This window comes from Rhipicephalus microplus, chromosome 4, assembly GCF_043290135.1.
Source record: "Rhipicephalus microplus isolate Deutch F79 chromosome 4, USDA_Rmic, whole genome shotgun sequence".
Classification (NCBI taxonomy): Eukaryota; Metazoa; Arthropoda; class Arachnida; order Ixodida; family Ixodidae; genus Rhipicephalus; species Rhipicephalus microplus.
This window is the reverse complement of record NC_134703.1, coordinates 44,375,119-44,397,441: the sequence shown is the minus strand read 5'-3', so window position 1 is coordinate 44,397,441 and position 22,323 is coordinate 44,375,119. Positions and strand designations below refer to the sequence as shown.

Sequence of the window (22,323 nt, the reverse complement as noted above, 5' to 3'; positions counted from 1 at the left end):
TACATGCCACGCTCATGATGCGCTGGCGGCCGTTTCGCTAGCTTCACATATATAAAATTTGGTATTACGGGACGTGAATGGATGACGAAGGTATGACACTGGTGCAAACATCATAAACATTAGATGTGTGTCATGTAACGACATGACTACATACTACGCTCATGATGCGCTCGCGGCCGTTTCACTGGCTTGACATGTACGAAACTCGGTATTACACGACGCGAATGGACGACATAGGTAAATGACACATCCCAACATGATAATCACTACATGCGTGTCATGTAACAACATGAATACATGCCTTCGCTAGCTTCACATATGCCGAATTTGGTATTACGTGCCGCCAATGAATGACGAAGGTATGTGACTGGTGCAAACATGATAATCATGAGATGCGTGTCATGTGAGAACATGACTACATGCCGCAGTCAAGGCACTAATACACTTCGACGTGACGCAGTGCGCGTGCTCGCCGGCGTTCGTTTCGTCGCGTCCCGCCGGCGTTGCGACGCCATGCGCCAGTTTTGCCATATAGTCGCAGGCGTGCGCCGCTCGGCATTGCTTTCACGCATGCGCGTTTCAGCGCGTCCGGCGTCCCTCCATCACGAAAAAAAGGGAGACGCTGTGTTGTCTGGGTAACGCGTCGGTGCGAAATGCAGCAGGTCGCATGCAGCAGGTTAAAATGCAGCAGCTTAAACGCTTAAACTGTAAGTCATCTGCTTTTTCCAAGTCATTCATTCCGCGTACCACAATCGATTGGAATAATCTACCATCACGCATTGCCTTAGAAAAAAAACGCCACGAAATTTGAAGAACTAATTCAAAATACTGACATCATCTAACTTTTGCTCTTTTACTTGTTTTTCCCTCTTTTCTATAACGTGCAGAGCACACGTGTGTAGTATTTTTACCTTGATTCAGCTTCTTTGAGGTGTGATGAGTGAGTGTATATTTTTTATTCGTATTTGAGTGCACGCTTTTTTTTTATCAAGTGTATTGATTATTTTTTCTTGCATTTTCATAGGTTGTTCACTGTGTACTTATCTGTATTCCAATGATTTGTTGCCTATTCTTTTCTGTATTTTTGCTGTCTTTACCAATTACTTGTTATAACATATATCTCAACCTTAGTCTGTACTTAATTTGAATTTTTTTACCTTTTTTGTTTTTGACGTTTATTGTTTGTAATTTTGCTCATGTAACCCCCCCCCCCCCCCCCCTATGTAATACCCTCTCACGAGGGCCTTTAGGGGTATTATGAATAAATAAATAAATAAAAATATCGGGTCGGTTGCCGTCGGGCCACACCGACGGACGCCGGTCGCGCCTGGCCTCAGACTATAGAGTTCTCGTGTTTTGCTAACGTAGCGTCGCTGTGCCCAGCGTGCGCGCGCGTCAACGCTACATTGGAGTGTATTAGACCCTTCATTATGCACTCGCGGCCGTTTATATTGCTCCACATATACCAATTTTGTTGTTACGTGACGTCTATGAATGACGAAATATATGCCTGTTGCAAACATGATAATTCTGACACGCGTGTCATGGAAGAAAATAACAACATACCACGCTCATAATGTGCTTGCGGCCGTTTCGCTAGCTCCACATATACTAAATTTGGTATTACGTGACGTGAATAGATGACGAAGGTAAACGACACATCCAAACATGACAATTACGACACGGAAGTCATGTACGGCATCATTTATCTTCACCTGGTAACGCTGTGCTGATTTTAAAGTGACATATCAACATTTCTCATTCGTGCTTCGCATGCCATCGATTGCCACTGCACGTGGGATCTGCCAATTTTTTGCAATATCATGCTTGTGCGTGCCCGAAGAACTACTTTACTAAAAACATGCACCCTGTGCACCACGAGCAACGTCGACGACAGCGTGCAAAAACTCTCGAAAAACGATTTTCTACTTCTAAAGAAGTGCTCTACGTTGACGCTGCCGAATACAGTACTCGTCCTTTTTTCGCCCTCTCAGTTGTGAATTCGCTAGGTCAGATATCTGCTGCTGCTTCTATTTCTGCTTCCTCTTCTGAGGAGGCGGAAGAAGCAGCCATAGCTCTGGCCCTTACAGTTCCAAATTATTCACTTATTATTAGTGATTCAAAAACTGCCATCTACAATTTTGGAGCGGGTAGGGTGTCCAAAACAGCCCTCTCCCTCCTTTTGGCCCATCCCCCGCAACAAGACACGGCTTTAATATGGACTCCCGCGCACGCGGGCCTTGCCGGTAACGAGGCGGCTCACGCCAGCGCCCGAGGATTTACGTTCCGGGCGCAGGCGCTGGAAGAGCCAGGCCCCGTTTCGACAACGGCACCGTTTGCTGCGCGGGATCGCCGTTTAACATTTCACGACATCTGTAGTCACTACCGCCTTGGTCGTTTATCCTTACCGCCGCTAACGTCGAAATCCATACGAAGGCGCGAAGTACTGTGGCGACAGCTGCAGACTCACACCTTTCCTTCTCCTTACATTCTTCACCTCATGTACCCTTCTCTTTACCCGTCCTCCTCCTGTAAATATTGCTCCGCACAGAAAGCAAATCTTAATCATATCATGTGGGGGTGCCCTAAGCACCCCCCTCCACCGTCCCTTCGAAAACTAATTAGTAATGAGGAGCAGTGGGAGGCTGCCATGCGCAGCTTGAAACCCGACGTCCAGGAGGCCATCCTGGGTTGGGCAGAGAGGGTTGCGGAGGACTATCGAGCGTAGCAATCTCTCCTCATCTCTCTTCCATTGCACCTTTCCTTTACAAAGGAAAAATAAAGTTTATACCTACCTACCTACTAAATAAATAATCACTAAATAAATAATAAGTAAATTTTTTCTGCCTAATAAGTTTCTCTTCAGCCCCACTGCCACGTCATGTTGTCATGAGTTCATATCTAGGTCATAATATAGTATGTATGACAATGTGACAAGTGGCCTCAATAAAAGATCAGATTGGCATATCGGAAACGGGTGAATGCTGACCAGTTGGAGATCGACAGGACATTAATTATTAGAAAACGGTGAATAGAAATGGGCATGCTGCCAGAAAATTTGTGAAGGGCGCATTTCTGTATGGTTGTGCGTCGGCTCTTGTAGAGTACCACGTACTATAAATAGTTAACCACTTTTTCTAAACACATACACAGGACGGGTCACACGGAAAGTTCGGGACGGCTTCATGCTCTCCCATAGTAGAGTACCAAGTACTCTGAATCGTTAACAACTTCTCCTAAACAAACACAATTCCTCTGGTTCGAATAACAACACCCACAGATTCCGAGGGACGGCATTCAGCTCTCCCATAGTAGAGTACCAAGTACTCCAAATCGTTAACCAATTCTTCTACACACAAGTTTGCCTTGCAAAATAAGAGAGAGAAATCTACACGCGTTTGTGATTACAAACCCCCCTCCCCATCGTCCAACATCTTTCCTTCGAGCCAGACTACCAACATTGCACATTCGAAATGAAAGAATGATGATTTGAGATGTGATCGCGCTCACCCCGTCGAGCACTGAGTGGCATCCAGCTACGTATAAGATTTGATTGATAAGCGGGGTTTAACGTCCCAAAACCACCACATGATCATGAGAGACGCCGCAGTGGAGGGCTCCAGAAATTTCGACCACCTGAGGTTCATTGACGTGCACCCAAATCTGAGCACACGGGCCTACAGCATTTCCGCCTCCATCGAAAATGCAGCCACCGCAGCCGCACGTAAAAGACAAAACGAAGACAACCAAATGGTGCGATATCGTAATAAGGATCTCATCGCTTGCTTGAACTTCAATGCACCGACTCCAGCATTCAGAAAAAAAAAACGGCTTTATTCCTAACTTCTATATATCTTAAATATTTATTTCGGGGACCTCCTGACGGCACGTACATAACATAAAGCGCAATATTTTTTCAAGCTTTTGAAATTTTGCACAAGGCGCAGTACGTTGTCAACAAGGGCGTTTTGTTTTGACGTGTCTGACGCGGTATGCAACACGGCACCTGCTCAGGGGAGTGTTAGAAAACGCTTTTTTTTCTTCGCACCCCTTCGCGAGCGTCAACCAGGCGTGAAATGAGCTCGCGCTTCCTTGTTTACTTTGCTGCTTACGCTTTGAGACTTAACGAGAGAGAGAACTCACTGCGTACCGACGAGACTTATTTTCATTTAAAGCCGTTGATGCCCTTTCGGTGCTAGCAAACGTGTTTTGGGCCCAACTGCATATGCAACGAGGGGCTCGGACCCAATCGGCTCAAAGGATGCGCGGGAAGTGGTGCTCGCTAGTGCATCCCAATACAGACTGCAACCCATGCAAAGTGGCATTGGCTGTCTTGCCGTACTGTACGATTGCTGAAACTCCGTGCACCACTGAACGCCACAATAGGGTACCTGTAACGGTCCCCTGCCGCTGACTTTAAGTTCACGTGTTTGATCTCAGTCGAGGTGCCCCGCCGCGATGGTCTAGTTGCTAAGGTACTCGGCTGCTAACCCGCAGGTAGCGGGATCAAATCCCGGCTGCAGCGGCTGCATTTCCGATGGAGGCGGAAATGTTGTAGGCCCGTGTGCTCAGATTTGTGTGCACGCTGAACCTCAGGTGGTCGAAATTTCAGGAGTCCTCCACTACGGCGTCTCTAATAATCATATGGTGGTTTTGGGACGTTAAACCCCACATATCAATCATCATAAATGAATCATCGATCTCCGTCGAGGTGGTTGCATTTTGATGGAGGCGAGCTTGACTGAGGCTCGTTACTGTGGGATGTTAGTGCACCAGATTGTCGAAATTTCCGGAGTTTTCCATGAAGACGTCGCTCATAGTCATAGCATAATTTTGTGACGTGTAACTCTAGCAAACAACATGAACCCTGACTGTTACATTACCTATCCGATATAAGGAACGTATTAGTGGCTATAACCCTTCCAGAAAAAAAATGCTGTTGTCGTCCATCTACCAGATGTTTTTTTGCACTTTTCTACCATCGTATCCTGAGCTTATTTGCATGACTTCACCATTCACTCTTATTAACACTCAACCGTTTCTTCTGTTGTGAGTCATTTGATGATTATGTGACCCGTCAGCGACACTACTATTAGAACGGTCAAAAAGCTAACTGTTGGTATTTTGCGAAAAAGAAGTATTAGTATCCAATGAGTTCTAACACAAAGATAGTGAGAGCAATATATGAATTTCTCAATTAACTTTTCTTCGCCTATCTGGCTCATGCAATACTGAGTTGCGTTAATCGGTGTCCATGTACTTCAAGTTTTCGACTGATTTGCCATCAAGCTGTGGTCTTCTCACCTTCTAGCTGTTCATTTCTGATGTTACAGAGCAAGCGGTCCAGCGAAATGCTGGGTCCAAGTTGGAATCTCCGACTAGAACGACCAAAGTCACTGGAAATGCCGTTCGTACACGTGTACACTATTCACATTGGCGAACATCACCAATTGGGATAGCTGGTAATAGTATGGCTGTCTTCGTGTATATGTGCAGCAATAAAACAACAACCACTACGAAAAAAAGTTTCTCGGTCTCTCCTTATCTTTATGTTTTGTTAGCGGTCTCGCAGCATGTCTGGACAACTTTATGTCTTCAATATCGGAATGTTTCTCAATGCCATGCAACAGGTAGACCATGGTAAATGACTCAATTACAAACTTTAAGCATGGAAACATTGGTTGTGAGGACAGAGAAGCCACGTTCTCCGTTCAAATGTTTCAAATAATTAAGCATATGAAGGGCGAGGTTTGTAATAATTGTTGCGGTTTCGCGTTTCAAAACAGCGTTACAGTCATGAGCGTAGTAGAGAGCTATAGTGGAGACCTCCAGAAGTTATGAGTACCTGCGGTTAATGGGTACCTAAATACAAGTAGAAGGGTGTCTAGCACTTTCGCTCCACAGAAAACTGGGCCGCCATTGCCGGGTTTCTGTACCATTTCCTTCGGGTGAGCAGTCGAGCCCCATAGCTCCTAGGACACACGCTGTGTGTGCGAGAGCGTGGGTTCTGCAACCTCACACCAACAAACAAATGCCAGCAGAACGAAACAGCTACCACGGTCGATGGAGCCTCAACTAGACGGCGTCCATTCGTTAAGAGATCTCGGGATGCATTTCACACAGTGCAGGCATGCAGAAAAAAAAAGAAGAAAATCATTCGAAAGTTCGCAATGTCCTTATCATCGTGTAATCGTTGCGAGGTTTCGCGAGACGATGACTTTTCACAGCATCTATCTGACCGTCCCACATTTCCTGCAGCAGTCAGCAATTTATCTTCCGCTCCCGTATTTTTTTTTCCGCAGCAACCACAGCCGCCGCATACGCACTGGCTCCGAAAGTCGTCGTGGTTAGCGGTGCGGTCATTTGAATATGTCCATTTTTTTTTTTGCGGTGCCTCTACGCAAATTTGCTTCATTTCGCGGTACGAATCATTACCGCAGAGGAGTGCCACAGATACAGTAAAGGGCTGAAAACAGACGCGCAGGTCAGTGAGCTCATGAATTAAAAAAAAAAAGCACGACGGTGTTTAAAGCTGCAAGTTCAGTTCTGCTTTAGGGACGTGAATTCTTGCTGCGTGGAGATTGCCGGGAACTTTTGCTGCTATTTGGCCTTTTCTCGTTTACTTTTTTTTTGTTGCATTCAATTTTTTGTTATAACTTAGTGTATTTTACTGGCTGAGAGTTGATGTCTTTGACGCTATATTTGATTATTTACGGGGATCGCGCGAGAAAGCAGCGCCGTGGCAAAAAAAACCGCGAGAGTCTAAAGGAGCCCTCCTCTCATCTTCGGAGAAAAATGAATAAGGGAATTCGCCTTTGTACGGGAAGCGGAAGTACATTGAACGAGTATAAAGAAACGAAAAAAAACGAAAACGTACAGAAATGGTGAGCTTCGCTTTTCTTTCGCTTCCACTGAGCACCCTTTCCCATTTTATATTATACTTTCATCAATGTCCGGAAGACCTCTCAACCCAGAACAACTTTCTTTCTGTTCTGTTCTTTCTTATCCTTTCTCGTCACAGTAGCTAGGTTCAAAGCCGCCGCTCCGCGGTCCCCTAATAACTTCTGATTTTTGCATGTCACTTTGGCACGCGGTACAACGGTTGTCTCGGCCTCTCTTTCTTTTGTAACGAAATTCACGTTTGTATTACATCTCTCAGATCCCCGGAATTTGCATCTGAACGCGAGACCACGCAGATACGACAAAGTTGGGACACCGAGAAAAAAAATAAGTAATGAAAACTGGGTAAAACGAGATTCCGAAGCCCTCCAACTCGTACGCGCTGTTCTATAGTGCTCTTCGAGAGCTAAGTCGCTCGAACGAGTTTTCTTGGGTGGGCACTTTGCTTAATCGCGATCGCGAACCTAATGTAGCGTGTGGAAATTGAGTTTTGAGCCGTTGCGCCTTGCATGTACTTTGATCGCAGTTCCTTGTTTTGTTCCTCGATGGCGCGATGTTTGCTTTCGCCAGCTCGGGCTTTTCCGTTCTTTTTACTTTTTGTTTATATTCACGTCCTCGCGCATTATGCCGAAGTGACATACGGAAGTACGTTTCTTTGTGAAATTACGTTACCACTTACAGATTGGTCAGTCAACAACGACCATAATAGCATTTAAGAATGGTTCCCTAACGCCAATACATCGGACAGGCTTGTGGAAAGAGATATATTGGCAAAATAAACACCCGGAAAATTCAGTACCAGACATTTAGGAGTTAGTTGGTGAATTGTTCACAGCAAACAACACAGGTGTCGTCGTCTCTGTCTATAGTGTGCTGTGTTTTTCACGCAATGCTTCTTTTTTAAAACATTGAAAGTTCTAACGCTTATGTTTCAAATAGCACAAAATACTCGTAAGCGCTTGCATTCGAAATGTTCTAAAGCAGTGGTAAAACGCCAGATGTATGACTAATTTTATTGCTGTGTGCAAAATATCGTCTCCCTCGAACTTGAATATCGATGAACGAAACATGATGCGATGATGTGCAATGAAAATTAAGCCAGCTAGAGCCCTCTGTACACGTATATCATTGGGATCATTCGAGCGGTACCACTTTCATTTTAATTTTTTTAATCTTTGGTAATAGACTGTTGACAAGCTTAACTTCACATAAATTTCTTCAACCTTACAGAAGATTGCTCTATAAAGGGTGTTCTATGGCTGGGATTACCGACAGACTGCAACCAGCCGGAGGTCATTAATTGTGATCTTGGCAGTTACTGTTCATGCCGAGAACCAAGTTCGTAACAACCGTGGCCTGTGCATAATATAATATGAGTAAATGAGCGCTACTATTTATGCTCGACTCGCATAAGTGGCAGTTTGTGAATGCGATGCACTGTACCTTGTAAGTAACATGCAAATAAACATCCGTGCACACACCAGGCTAACGTTCTCTCTACTACAATTTTCTGGTCATTTTGTGAAGAGCGGCCAAGTAGGCGGACGTCTCGTGCAAATCACGTGCTTTTTTTCTCTTTAACCTGCATTTTTTACATTTTTCTTTTTTTTGACAGTGATTCCAGATCATCCGCCCACCATTCGAGGCACGCGGTCCAAGTACGGTGTCGGCGAGCGCGTTGATGTCTCTTGCAGAGCACCTTACTCACTCCCACCTGCCAAGCTCGTATGGCTCGTAAACGACCAAGAGGTAAGTGTTAGGGAAAATGGATAAGCGTTTCTGCTTTATTGATTTGATTAATAGATATGTGGGTTTAACGTCCGGCAACCACCATAAAATTATGAAGCGCCTTAGTGGAGGGCTCCAGAGTTTTCTACCACTTGAAATTCTTAACCGTGCACCCAAATATTAGCACATGGGCCTACAGCATTTTCGCCTCCATCGAAAATCCAGCCGAGGCTGCCGCGATTCAATCCCATGACCTGCGGGTCAGCAGACAAGTACCTTAGCCACTAGAACACCGCGGCAGCGTTGAGCGCTTATGCACACAGTCAAAATAGTCATGACTATTTGGAACCGCCCTGCTACAAGGATATTGGGAGTGGTCACGAGACAGACAGACAGACAGACAGACAGACAGACAGACAGACAGACAGACAGACAGACAGACAGACAGACAGACAGACAGACAGACAGACAGACAGACAGACAGACAGACAGACAGACAGACAGACAGACAGACAGACAGACAGTAGTCACCCCCCCCTCCCCTTTTCAAAGATTTAGGTGGCCATAAGAGAAGCTCCTAACTACCAAGCTTGATTACTGGTCTTATAAATCATTGAGGCCGTTTATGAACCCCGCAAGAGAAATAGATCGACTGTTGCGCAAATGGCTCACGGCTTTTACATAAATCCCATCAAAAAAGCCTGCAGCCACATTGTACAAAACGTATTGGGAGGGGACTAGAACTATAGAGGACTAAGCACGTTTGTTTGGGCGTTTGCAACACATTATTCATAACTATGAGCCTGCTCTTGTCCACTGCAAAACAAATGTCTCTACCACTGACACCCAGTTCACCCTATCCTGTGCGAACCGATAGCATTTTATCCCTGCGAACTTACTTTCACCACTCCTTCTTACTCTGAGCCCTCAACTGCGTTTCCCATCTTTTGGTAACCATTCTGGTTCTCTCATTGTCCACCGATTGTCCGTTCGATGCACCACGTGGTCCGCCGAGGCCCATGTATGTCAACTGAGATATCAGAAACACCTGTCGATTCCTTAACTCCTTTTACCATCCTCCAATCTCTTGATGCTATTCTCACTATTTCACATTTCATTGCACGTTGCGTGGCCCTCAGCTTTTGCTCTAGTTGTATTGTTACTTCCCCATGTTTGAACCCCACACATTAGAACTGGCAGTATTCCGCAGATGTATACTTTTAACCCTCATGGCAGTGCCAGATTTCCTTCAATTTTTTGGGAATTCATGTCGAAAGCGTTCTAGCCTATTGGTATTTTTCGGTGAATTCTTTGTGTGTGTGTGTGTGTGTGTGTGATTAGGTTCGTCAGTGAGCAGTAGCTTTGAGTAGTTGTCTCGGGTATATATATTCCTGTATACACCCCTATGTACGATTTTCGATATAGAAGTCTTCTTGAATAGCCAGGCTATTTATAATATCTTTGTCTTCGTCAACTTATTTTGACCCCTACTTAAAGTAATTCTGGGATTTAATTTGTCAATCAATTTTTTCGATTCGCTGCTATTGTTGCTGAAGAGCCCTATTAAAACTGCGCAGCGAAGGTTGTTGAGCCATTCTCCGTTCACCTCGATTCCTTTTTCTTCCCATTCTAGGTGTTTAAACACTCCAAGCAGGCGGTAGGCAACGTGGGGTGAGGTATCTTATTGACAGAGTCCTTTGTTGATCACAATTTTTTCGCTTTTCTTGTAATTAACTAAAGTAACTCTGGTGCCTCTGTAGATATCGACTAAGGTATTGACAAAGGATTTAGGTACTCCTTGTCGACTTAGAGCTTTTAAACTGCTCATATATTTACCCAGTAGAACGACAATTTGCAGTATATGAAAGCTAAATGAAAAGGTTTGGTGTATTCAGCCCATGAAAAGTGCCAAACTTACAAAATCCAAACTTACAGTGGATGGAGCGAAGGGCGATGGGATGACTATTCTCAGCCATCATCGTTCGCACGAACGTAAAGATGCATAGACCCAAAATGTAAACCTATGAATAAACCTGGCGAGAGATGATAATTTGAATGTTTTGTCTAGCTTTTAACAGCTTGATAAAAACACGTGGGGGCATACACACGTGATAAAAACACGTGGGTCATCGGCGCAGGTTCCGTTCACAGACGTGCGGGAGTTGGAGACCCTGTACGACTCGGAGGGGCTGCAGAGTTCGGGCGCTGTGCTGTCGTTCACCCTGCGACCACACCACATGGCGGGCAGCTGGCTGCGGCTGAAGTGCGTGAGCGTCATCTCCGAAGTGTATCTCACGTCCAGCGAAGAGCTCATTGCTGGCAACACGGAGCCATCCATACCGTACCCAGGTAAATTACTGAGATCACTGCATCATCTTATCGGAGCGCGTGTTGAAATGCGCGAAAGTTTTAGTCCCGCTAGGTGAACTTAACAAAATGTTCTTCAAAGTTTTGCCTCAGAGCAAGTGACGTCTGCCTAATACAAGATACTGTTAAGATTTGTTAGGCGAAATCGCGAGTGATTGTCTAGCAGAGTAAGCCACTTTTTTGTGTTGTTTCAGAGAAATACTTGAAGATGCAAATGTGTCATTTAGGCCACTAAATAATCAACATAAGTAAACTTTCTTCTCAATCAGTTCTGGGGCTGTTATGATTATATTATACTAAGCAATTTTATTAGGTATTAAATAACAATTATGGCAATACTTGAACTGGTATAGCACATTACAGTAAAGAAGAAACGGATGAGCACACTGACCCAAGAGAAAAAAAAAACGCTAGCTTCCAACTTTCAGTTAGAACGATAGTTATATCGCGATATCAGAACAACGAGAAAGAGACAAGAAGGTCATCGTTGTGTTCTGATTGATATGTGAGGTTTAACGTTCCAAAACCACCATATGATTATGAGAGACGCCCAAACTGCCACACTTCTAAATTTCAGTTGGAAGTTAGCACTCTTGTGTCGGTCCACTCGGGCGTTTCTTTCTTTTTGACGTAATGTGCTATACGATTTCAAGTATACGACAAATAAACTCGCTGAATCTTGAACACTTGTGAAATTTTAGAAAGTTTGCCTCTACATAATTTTTAATGGGACAATTATATTAACAACCAAACAGTGCTGAAATTACATATTATGTTTTTTTGTGTGTGGCACGTTACATCCGATTGATTATTGTAGACTGCATTCTCTTACGAGTATTTGTTCATTTATTTTATTTGTGTCACCCCAATCTTCCTGGGAATGGCAACTGCAGAAAAGAGTCCCGACAGTCCAGTGATCGAGGGCGGCAAGCAAAAATATCTGATCAACGAACTCGTGAACTTGACCTGCAGATCGGCAGAGTACGACACGCCGCCGGAGTTGACGTGGTTCATAAACGACAAAGAGGTAAGTTCAACACAGATCATTTTATCATTCTTGATTCCTGATAATAATTGCAAAAGTTAACGTCCTGAAACTATGATATAATTGTTGTTGACGGCGTTGTGAAGGGCTCCGGAAATTTTGAGTACCTGGGTTATTTAATAGGCCCATATATCCAAGTACACGACCCTCGAGCAATTTCGCTTCAAAACATTTTCGCCGTGGAAAGGATTCGATGCCATGGCTCTCTTGTCTTCCTTTTGTTCGCATAATGAATTAGTGCAATTAGGTATCGACTAGCTTTAACGTCTGCAGTTACAATTTTTCACCATCCCCAGCTTTATTTAGAATTCTACTCGACAGAGCCAAAGTGATAACGTCCTTACGCTTAGCGAATAGAAATTAATAAATAAGTTTACTCTTCATAATGTTCCGTTTCCACAACCGTCAATTTGGACTTCTGTAGCATGTTCAAGGATTTTTATTTCTACTATAGGGGCGACAAATGGTAAGTAATAAATGCATTCTCGTTCTTTTCTTCTTTTGTCGCAATAATTTTGTTGGAGGTCCTAACTGTTGATGGGACAACTTATATCTATCTGTCATTATTGACAGCCCTCTTCATGTTTGCATAGTCGTGCTAGCTACGCAATGGCTACTCCTCAATAACTGCTCCCCAGGTCAACTGTGTCTTGTATAATGAAATGTTACCACCATATAGGCGCCAAGTTCAACGTACTTTGAAAGTCTACTCATAGGAATACGATTACATGTGTTTTCTTTGACGTGATCAAAGCTTCTCCTGCGACAGAATCGAAAGTTGGGCTAATTGGATATGCATGGTATAACTGCCAGTTCAAGCGCACGTTCAAGCGTCCTCTCTTTCTTTCTGTTTATTCATGCGCTTGAACTGACAGTAATACCCAAGCTTCTCTTGCCCTGTGTGTAGTCACCCTTGGCCTCTCTGTGGCATCTATGCCTCGTTAGCCTGTTGCATATCTTTATGTACTTGTTCGAGTAAAATAAACATCAGAGTCACTGTTCCCGCTTGCAGGCCCGTCCTGAGTACCTGGTGAGGTACGAGTTGCAGAGATACCCGAGGTACGCTGCGTCCCTCGGTCTGCGCTTCAGAGTGCGGCCAGAGCATTTCGAGGATGAGCGCATGCACCTGCGCTGCATGGTCTCTCTGTCGCACGTCCTGAACACCAGCAGCGCCGAGGCCAGCATCAAGAACAAACACCGAACCATGTCGGGACTTAGGGCGCCCACGGATGATGGTAAACTTTTCCCGTCTGTTCCCTCGTGCCTTTCCCCATTGTAGTGTTATTTCAAACTTGTTACACTCCCTGCCCTTCTCTCTCTCTCTGGTTTATAATGCATCCTTTGTTTCATTAACAATGAAGCTGTTAATGCTGCCAGTTTGACGTCCGTTAACAAAAGAACTCGGCTGCGCAATTTCCATAGCATGGATGGATGGATGGATTGATATGACTGTACCCTTTAGATCGGGTGGTGGCTAACGCCACCAAGCCGTAATACTTAGTGAACCGAAAACTAGATTTCTCTTTTTTTTCCTTTAAATAGTGAGATTGAGGACTGGTACTTTGCAGTGAAGGGTTTAATTTTCACTCGTGTCTTGACTTTAGCCACCAATCAGATAACCTCCTTCTAGTTAATTCTATTTGCTTAAGGTCTATTTTGCCCTCGCTGTCCCTAAACCTCAGTGCTTTGAAAAACTCTGCGCCATCATCCTGAACTGTAGGGTGAAGCCCTTTACAGAACATTATCAAGTGTTCGGCAGTTTCTTCCTCCTCTCCACATGCACTGCGTACCATGTCTACCCCTTCGTATTTGGATCGATATGTCTTGGTTCGCAATACTCCCGTCCTGGCCTCAAACAGTAGAGAACTACCCCGAGTATTATAATAGATCCTTTGCTTGGCAATTTCCTGCTTAAAAGTTCGATAGATCTCTAGTGCGGACTTCTTAATCATGCCGATTCTCCACATGTTAGTCTCAGTTTCCTTCACTTTCTTCTTAACCGATAATTCTTTTTTGGTTGGGCCCCCTGCTGTTTTCCAAGTATTTACCAGTCAATTTTCTGGTTCGCTTCCTCCATTTTGTATTGACATTCTTCATGTACAGGTAGCTAAATACCTTCCTAGCCCAACGCTCCTCCCCCATTTCTCTCAATCGCTTCTCAAATTTTATCTTGCTGCTAGCTTCCCTGCCCTCAAATGATCTTCATCCCAAATCACTTTGTACTACCTGATTTGGTGTATTCCCGTGAGCTCCTAAAGCAAGCCTACCCATTCCACGTTGCTTAATTTCTAATCTTGCTTGAACTTGTGATCTCATGCACAAGACCGCATTGCCGCAACCACCCTATGTGCGCTCCACCTACGTTTAAAATAGCCCAGCCAACGCCGCGCCATAGCTTTGCTTTAACAATTCAATACACCATGGCTCAGAAACAGAGATTCCAACACATCCAGAGTGGCAAGGCTTCAGTGTATTGCGTACGCAACCAAAACCATCTCTTTATTGCCACTTCTTTGGTCAAGCGCGCAGAGTCCATTCACCGTTGGTGTTTTCATTCTCGTTTTGCAGCACGAAGGTGTGTGGACCAACGAGCTTTGCTGAGCAAAGTTTTGCAGAACTTAGTGCTAACTTAGTGCTAACTTAGTTCTAACTTAGTGCCAACTTAGTGCCAACTTATGCTAACTTAGTGCTAACTTAGTGCTAATTTAGCGCTAACTTAGCGCTTCACCGACAAATATGTAAAAGTTTTTGTTGTAACTAGCCAATCGTATAATTCATATCACATCCTGGCCTTTTAACCACAGTAAATACAAAAATAAAAAATATCAAGCAGAGAAAATGCTTTCCAAGGTCTCAATCATAGTTGATAAAATGATTACTCGACTAATGTAAACAACTACATAATTATGATGCCACGAGATGAGCATAAGTAAGAAATAGTTTGCTTTGCAGTATATATGTACGATGTTTCTGAACGAGAGTGAAGCGAAAAGTCAGACGGTGAGTCGCAAAGGGGAAATAAAGATATATTTACATTCAAGTACATAAATTCGTAGAGTGCGTCCGTAACCCTCTTGTTTAATGTAATGTAAAGCGGATTAAATCACAAATCATCATTTTTCGTTTGACTCAAGCAAGTGTCCTGATTGAACTATAGCACCTGTAAGCCTACAGGGACCTATATATCTACCTTTTTGGGTGCTCACAATAGGTTTCAATCACTGCAGGGAAATACGAAAGTACTTGACAGTTATTCAACTGTGCGTAACTCTCGAAATATATTCCGAATAAAGCAAAGAAGGAGCCTGAGATATAAGAGCTTTTTACTTTTTGCTTCAACGTAATGTGAACCGACACACGGTCAATAGGGGGCGCATAAGGACCCACAAAGCACTTATGCACTTTCCAGTGTCCGCGTGTCGTGCACGCTACATCAAACTTTTTAAAAGATTCACCAACAAGCCCGCATTGCTCTTCTAGACTTGCGGGAGAAGGGGGAAAACTTTTTTAGGAGCGAATCTTCTGATGGCGTGGGCTGAGCGTCCCGTCGTAATCGTATGTAGCCATCTCTCGTTAGTTCTTGAACTGGTCGTAGAGGGTGGTACTTGTACACATAACAAAATGCATATACGCTGACAAATGCAAATGGTATGATACTAGAGGACGTTACTTGTCGTATGATAAATAATAAAAAATCACAGCATATCCATGGAGTGAAGGCTAATGAGTGGGGCGAAGCGTCCATCATTCCATCCGTGCTTCCGGCCGTCCATTCGTTTTTGCTTCCGTCCATCCGTGCGTCTGTCCGTGCGTCCATTCATTCATCTGTGCGTCCGTCTATTCGTGCATCCGTCCATGCGTTCATCCGTATACGATCTTGCGTCCATCCATGCGTCTATTCACCCGTATATCTGTCCGTCCATGCGTTCATACGTCCGTACGTGCGTACATGCGTACGTACATCCATTCATGCATCCGTCCATGCATCCGTCCGTCCATGCGTTCATCCATGCGTGTGTTTATCCGCGCATCCGTCCCTATGCGTCCGTTCGTCTGTGCGTCAAACAGACAGACAGACGATGGACGGACGCGGCCAGCAGATTATTCACGGTCTGCCGATAAAAAGTATCACACGCACAAGGCGGCGGCGGCTCGTGCTCGAAGACGGAGTGCTGATGTGCGAGCGCGTGAGGCAGAAGCGTGCCGTGAAGCTGTGCGGCGGCGCCGACAAGACCCCGCAGTACGAGAAAGGGATGCCGAAGCGGCGCGGCAGAGGCTTTCGGACCCAGCTTCGCTGCACTCTCCATCATTCACCCAGTGGATATGCTGTCATTTTTTTTTTTCCTTTGGTTGTGGCTGGGACGTAAGTAGAGATGGCTGAATATGTATTGTGGTTCACCATGATGCACCTATTTTTATAGCGTGTTAAGTAGAAGGCCTATTTTTCGTGGTAGTGTAAAGCAGGGAGACCGCATCATATATGGAGCACCTAGGATAGCATCCAGCATTTTCAGTACACAAAAGTCTGAGATTTGTGGCTCCAACTAGTTAAGAACTTTAGCCAGTGAAGTCGGCTATCCCTGAGTTGTCTGTCAGGACACTTTAGAGATTCAGAAACGAAAAATTGAAAGAAGACACATGTATGTGCATTTTCGTAAACACTTTCTGATACCGAGAAAGATGGCTCGGAGGTGAAGCTGCCTTGCATAACGGTCTGGCGCTAACGTCTGTTTCTTAGCCTTGCGACAAAATTTCTTGACAAACACTAAATGAGATCTTTTCGTTAGGGAACTGAGAACTGTAAACAGCGCTATTGTCCTTTGTGATATGTCAATCGCACTGACAATTTTTTGCTCTCTTTTTCTCTCTTCTCCCTTTTTTTTTCCGGGTTCCACAATGTTTGCAGCGTCCAACGAAGGAATGTCCATACTGGCACCTTTTCTGTCCAGTCTACTTCTCTGCTTTGTTCTTCTGGAGCTATGATGGACACTGCTGCGACGATGCCTGGATTCGGGATGTACAAGAAAAAAAAACTCACCGCGTGCAATAGCCATGGTTCTTCTTCTGCTGAGACCTTGCGAGATTCCCTGCGACCACCAAAACCGTTTCATGCCTCTCCGTTCGTGCCAACCTATAGATCGAGACGCTGCCTACAAAGGATGTGCCATGTGTCGTGATGAATTGTTAAAATGCGCTAAAAAGCGTATTCATCGTAAGCTTCCTGTTCGAGAGGGCACGTCAGGCTTTGGAAAACCGCGATGCACAGTACCAGCGTCGTATCTTTGAGCTGTTATAACAAATTTATTGAATTTTCGTCGCTCAAACATTGTGAGAATTAGACGATGTGCTTGCTAGTGACGTAAGCGCAGTACGGACGGTCGCCTTGTGCAATGCTATACATTTATAACTTTGGCGAACTTCACAGAAGCAGCATTATGGCAGTTAGGAAGATGGCAGTAAGAAAAAAAAAACGGGAACTTGTATGAGCAAACATCTAAAAGATATCTTCTGTCTTTTCTTGGTGGTTTGCATACATGAAGAACATTATTCGAGTTTCCTAAGTGCGCATACATAATTTTCACCCAAGCTTTACAAAGAAGACACAAACGGCAAATTAAAAGTTTCCGGAGTCGTAATAAAAAAGAAGGATCATAGTTTGTGGTGAAGTTGCAATGAATTAAACTCTTGGAACATCTAGTATGATTTATCGTTGGGTAGCGCACAAATGGAAACACAAAAAAGGGGTCAGTAATGGGCCACCATACAGAAACACACTATTTGAACGACAACATAATGATGTACTGCGGTACTGCTACAATGTACATATAAGGGTTGTTCAAATGAAGAGGTACGAAACAACACTGTGGGCGTAAATGAGTACTTTGTTCAAAGTATACACCGTATAGGCCTGAGCACAAAGATCTCAATGATAAACGAGCCGAAAGAATTTTTTCTCTTCAGTTCCTGTGATTTCGGTGACCCCAGTCTCTCACATCGTCCTCGAGTTCGTCGCCAAGCTGAACGCTTCAATTCCAGATTTTCTTCCTGTTTATTTCATATACTTTTTTCACGTGTTTTTTTTTGTACCGTCAACATCCGCAATGTAATCCGCCAACCACTACTCCCTAAGCCGCCCACATTGTTGATGCGATCAGCCGTGATTGTATGCCTGATCACCGGTCGTCAACCAAGCTGTTACGATCTTCTAGAAAACGGGCGCTCTATTTTAACAAAGACGTGTCGGAGAAGCAGTGTTCCTTGTATATGGCCATCATGCGGCGATGAGTGGTGGTTGATTCGACACCTCCTGCTGCCGGAAATCGAACAACGCCTCACTTCTCCTCAATCGCCGAACTTCGCAATGGGAATTACATCCTGTCCTCGCACGCGCTTCCTCGTCGGTTGGACGGCGCTCTTTATAAGAGTACCTATCTACCACCCCTATGTATGGCTACGTTTTCCCAAAGTGGCATGGGCGCCTGTGTCAACGGTAACGTTTTTGGGATACTTCGTACCTTCTCATTTGAACATACCCAGTAAAAATATATTTCTGTCGTGTTTCCGATTTGGTAAAGAACACGTGCCGCCCCTGTACTTTCGGTCCTTGTATTTCCGGCCGTTTTCGGAGAAACCACTTATGCATCATCGCGTAATCCAGAGTGCAATGCCTCAGAAAATTCCTGTTCTATAACTAAATTTAAACTAGTTTTATGTTTTCGTCTAAGTATAAAATCATTCCTCTCGTCTGTTTGTTCATGATAACGACCAGAAGGTCCAATAACGAGCCTGCCATGCAAAACTAACTATTCTCGAGAACTTTAACGCTCGCCGTATGACGCATGTGTAACGAGCCGCCGCTTGTGTTGTCGCGCTTTCAGAGGGTGGCGATTTGGGCTTGTTGGTATGGTTGCATGATGATGGATGGTAGCGCAGACAACGAACACGGACAACAAGAGTGTTGTGTCTATGTGCCTTCTCTTGTCCGTGTTCGTTGTCTGCGCTACCATCCATCATCATGCGCTTTCAGAGTGTTTGCATCTAATCACCAGAAGTTGCAAAAAAAAAAACAATCACTGTTCGAGATAAAAACCCAAGTAAATGCTACGCAGCTCTGTTACGGGAAGCCAGTGGTTTTGCTGCTTGCATCATTTTTCTCCGTTCATCTCAGGTTACTGTGCAAAACACCTGAAATGTTGATTCAAATACGTCACGTGCCCCGAAACAAGCAGAAATATCTGATTCCAGGATACACGTTGAGGTAGCAGGGAGTATTAACGTTATGCGGAGAGAATGTGTTACTGAATGTGCGATAATGTAAATATCTCTATGCGAAATCTAGTACTGTGAATGTCACAAGTATCACTTTACTATGTTGTTCATTTCTTTAAATGGTAATGGTGAGAAATGAAATTTGTCGGACAGCCAACGTCACCAAATATCGTGTGTTGGGCTACATTTGTAAAAGAACTGCGTTATTTTTTTGTATGATGTCAAAACATTCACAGTGTGCCTGATTGGTTCTATAAATTTAGAAAACAAAACGACTGCTTTTTATAATTGAGTTTCGGCGTTTCACGTTTGTCTCCCTGTCTTATCACTTACGTTTGGATGCTGCGTGGATGACTGTGCAAGTGTAAAAAGTGTCATTACGTCTGAACAATAAAGAAATGAGCTGTTATGTTTCTCATCTGTCTACATACCAGAACACCAGCCCTCAACTAATTTTTCCAAGACCTTCGAACACGCACTGCTAGTTTTATAGGATATTGCCACGCGCCCGTAAGAAGAGCGTTTACTCCAATTTAAACTTCAAGTAAGGCCGAAGAGGGACAGCTTTTATGATCTCTCATGGTAAAGTACCAAGTACTTCAAATCGTTAGCCACTTTTTCTAAACACACATTGTCGGCCCATTTGAAGCAGTAGGCAGTCAACGACATTTCAAAATGCATATGTGTGCGTTTCTACATCCCCTAAGCTGTTTGGTGGCAGGGAGGACTTGCGTTATGTAACAACAAACAGAAAAGAGGACCTACCTCTTGAGGCTCACAAGAACGGAGCTATACGCAAGCTCTTCCACTCTTTAACTTTTTTGAAGGGGTTTGCGATCCAAAACCACGATAATAGCATGAAATACGCCTTAGCGAAAGGCACGGAACATTTCAGCCATATAGTGTTCTTTAACGTACGACGCTGACATCGCACAGCAGACGGCGTTCTAGCATGTCGCTTCCATTGAAATGCAGCCGCTACGCATGGTGTCGAACCCACCACTTTCGCGTCAGCCTCCGAGCACCACGAGCTGTCTTTGTTACCACAAAACCACAGGGACGATATAAAAGAACATTACAACAAAACAGAAAAACATGAATCATATTCACACGGAAACAACATCCTACTTGCGAGCTTCGCGTGTCTTGTTCGTCATTCTGTTATGTCGATGTCGTGCTACATTCTTTCTTCCCACCTATCTCCCCCCATCACCAGTAAAAAAAAAAAAACTTGCCAGTGTTGTTGCGCAGGAAATAGTTTTCACCCATCATCTGACGTTCACGGATGCAGTTAAATACTGCAGTGATATGCAGGACTTTCCAGCGAGATAGTGCCCCGATATGTGTCAACGGAACGTGTCAGTAAACATAGTTTAGGCTCGAGGATCTGCCGGGGGCGTTTTTCGCACAAACTCCAAAGCCTCACCACTCAGCGAAATAGCTCCTAGCCGTTCACTTCTCCTGTCAGCGCCATTAAGGGGGGGTACAGCTGGCACCACCGGCGACCAGGATGGTGAAGGCTTTAAACAATCATCGCGGTTTGTTAAAGACAAAACCGCAGCAGTCTTTCAGCTGCAAAAAGAGGGTTCCTCCAGGTTCTCCGTCTCTCGCTCTTTGTTCCACACAATTTCTCGGAGACCAACCGACCCGTTTCCTTTGTCTCGTTCTATTCGCCCTTTTTCGTTCACTTCGATAGGCAGGCAACACTGAATACCCGGGATCTTTCTTTTTACTGCCGAGTGGCCGCGAATAGAGATCTGACAACGGACTGCAGGCCTGTTTAGGGGACTCACTCTCTTTCTTTTTGTACTTCCAAGCGGTTTCGCAGGCTTGAAGCTCAGCAGTAGTCGTCGTCAATGTCGCTTTCGTCAGTCTCTGCGGGTTTCTTATTAGACAACCTTGCACGGAAATAGTCTTCGGGGCAAGAGCGTCATTTCCACTCGACAAGTTGGGAGACGACGATGACGAAACAGGCACTAAAACTAGAAGAGAAGGGTTGAAGTGGAGGAGGGAAGGATGTCAATCGAAGTGGCATGAAAGACTTTGAAACATACCAGAGGTTCGCTCGCAAAAATAAATAAAAATAATGAAGAGAATAACAGCTATTCACTAGAAGAAAACAAGAAGTGCATGAGCACTCGTCCCTTTTTGCGTAAATGCCGAAGAAAAGGGAGTGTGAGCTAAATGTCATTTGCATACTTTCTCGGTCCTCGGAGGTTATTCGGCACAGCGAAACAAAGGAAGCCCGAGGAAGAAAGAAAAATGAGGAAGTTGTGCATGAAGTAGTACTGGGAGCAGTTTTTTTCTATGAACTGCCACACCCATCTGTATATATTTTCGAACCATTACAGCTGCTAGATATTCAGTTTTCCTCGTGAAGGCGAAGTAAGAGTGAAAAAAAAAAACTCTTAAGCTAACTAACGTTGCTAACGTCCTCGACGGCAGCGTCGGTGGCAGCAGACGGAGCTGAATAGCCGATAGTCGGAACGTCGTTCACAGGGTGGTTCCGCCGCATTGTCAGAGCGAGTCGATGGCACCCCCCGCTGCAGCATCGCTCGTACCAAATCACCTCGGCTGGGTTTTTATGGGGCCCCTGAGAAATCTCCGCTGCTGCCGCTGTGCGCCGCGCGGCCTTCCGAATCGTATGCGTTCACTTTTGCACTTGTCTTCTTCTCTATGCAGAGCACATTCGTTTGGGCCGTACGAGTCACGATCGTCTGCAATACCGGCGAATGTTTGTCTGGGGGTGTTATGAACGAGATTGTTTAATTTTAATACGCGAGTGAATTGTTTTTGCACTTACTATGCGATTGGCGAATGGACCACATTGTCCTGGTCTACCATGTTAGCACTCATACTTGTAGCCCGCACTGGTTACGAATGTTGGCCAGCTAATATATGTAATGCTGGCTACACATATTTTAATGGTTGGCTAAATGTGTACCAGAACTGGCTTACAAAGTAAAACGCCCGCTATAGTAGCCTTTTGTTCACTACCGAATTGTCATATACTG

At 44.5% G+C, this 22,323-nt stretch overlaps 1 protein-coding gene across 2 annotated transcripts in view; it reads left to right on the top strand.

Moving 5' to 3' along the window:
• Positions 1–17,472, top strand: part of LOC119172631 (uncharacterized) — a 75,410-nt gene extending 57,938 nt beyond the window's left edge. For both annotated transcript variants that reach the window (XM_075892656.1, XM_075892657.1), the window contains exons 4-8: positions 8,516–8,649; positions 10,767–10,977; positions 11,889–12,022; positions 13,053–13,275; positions 16,947–17,472. In XM_075892656.1, coding sequence (XP_075748771.1) covers positions 8,516–8,649; positions 10,767–10,977; positions 11,889–12,022; positions 13,053–13,275; positions 16,947–17,023 — 779 coding nt within the window. In that variant the 3' untranslated portion in view covers positions 17,024–17,472. The remainder of the gene's footprint in view (positions 1–8,515; positions 8,650–10,766; positions 10,978–11,888; positions 12,023–13,052; positions 13,276–16,946) is intronic.
• Positions 17,473–22,323: the final 4,851 nt, after the last annotated feature.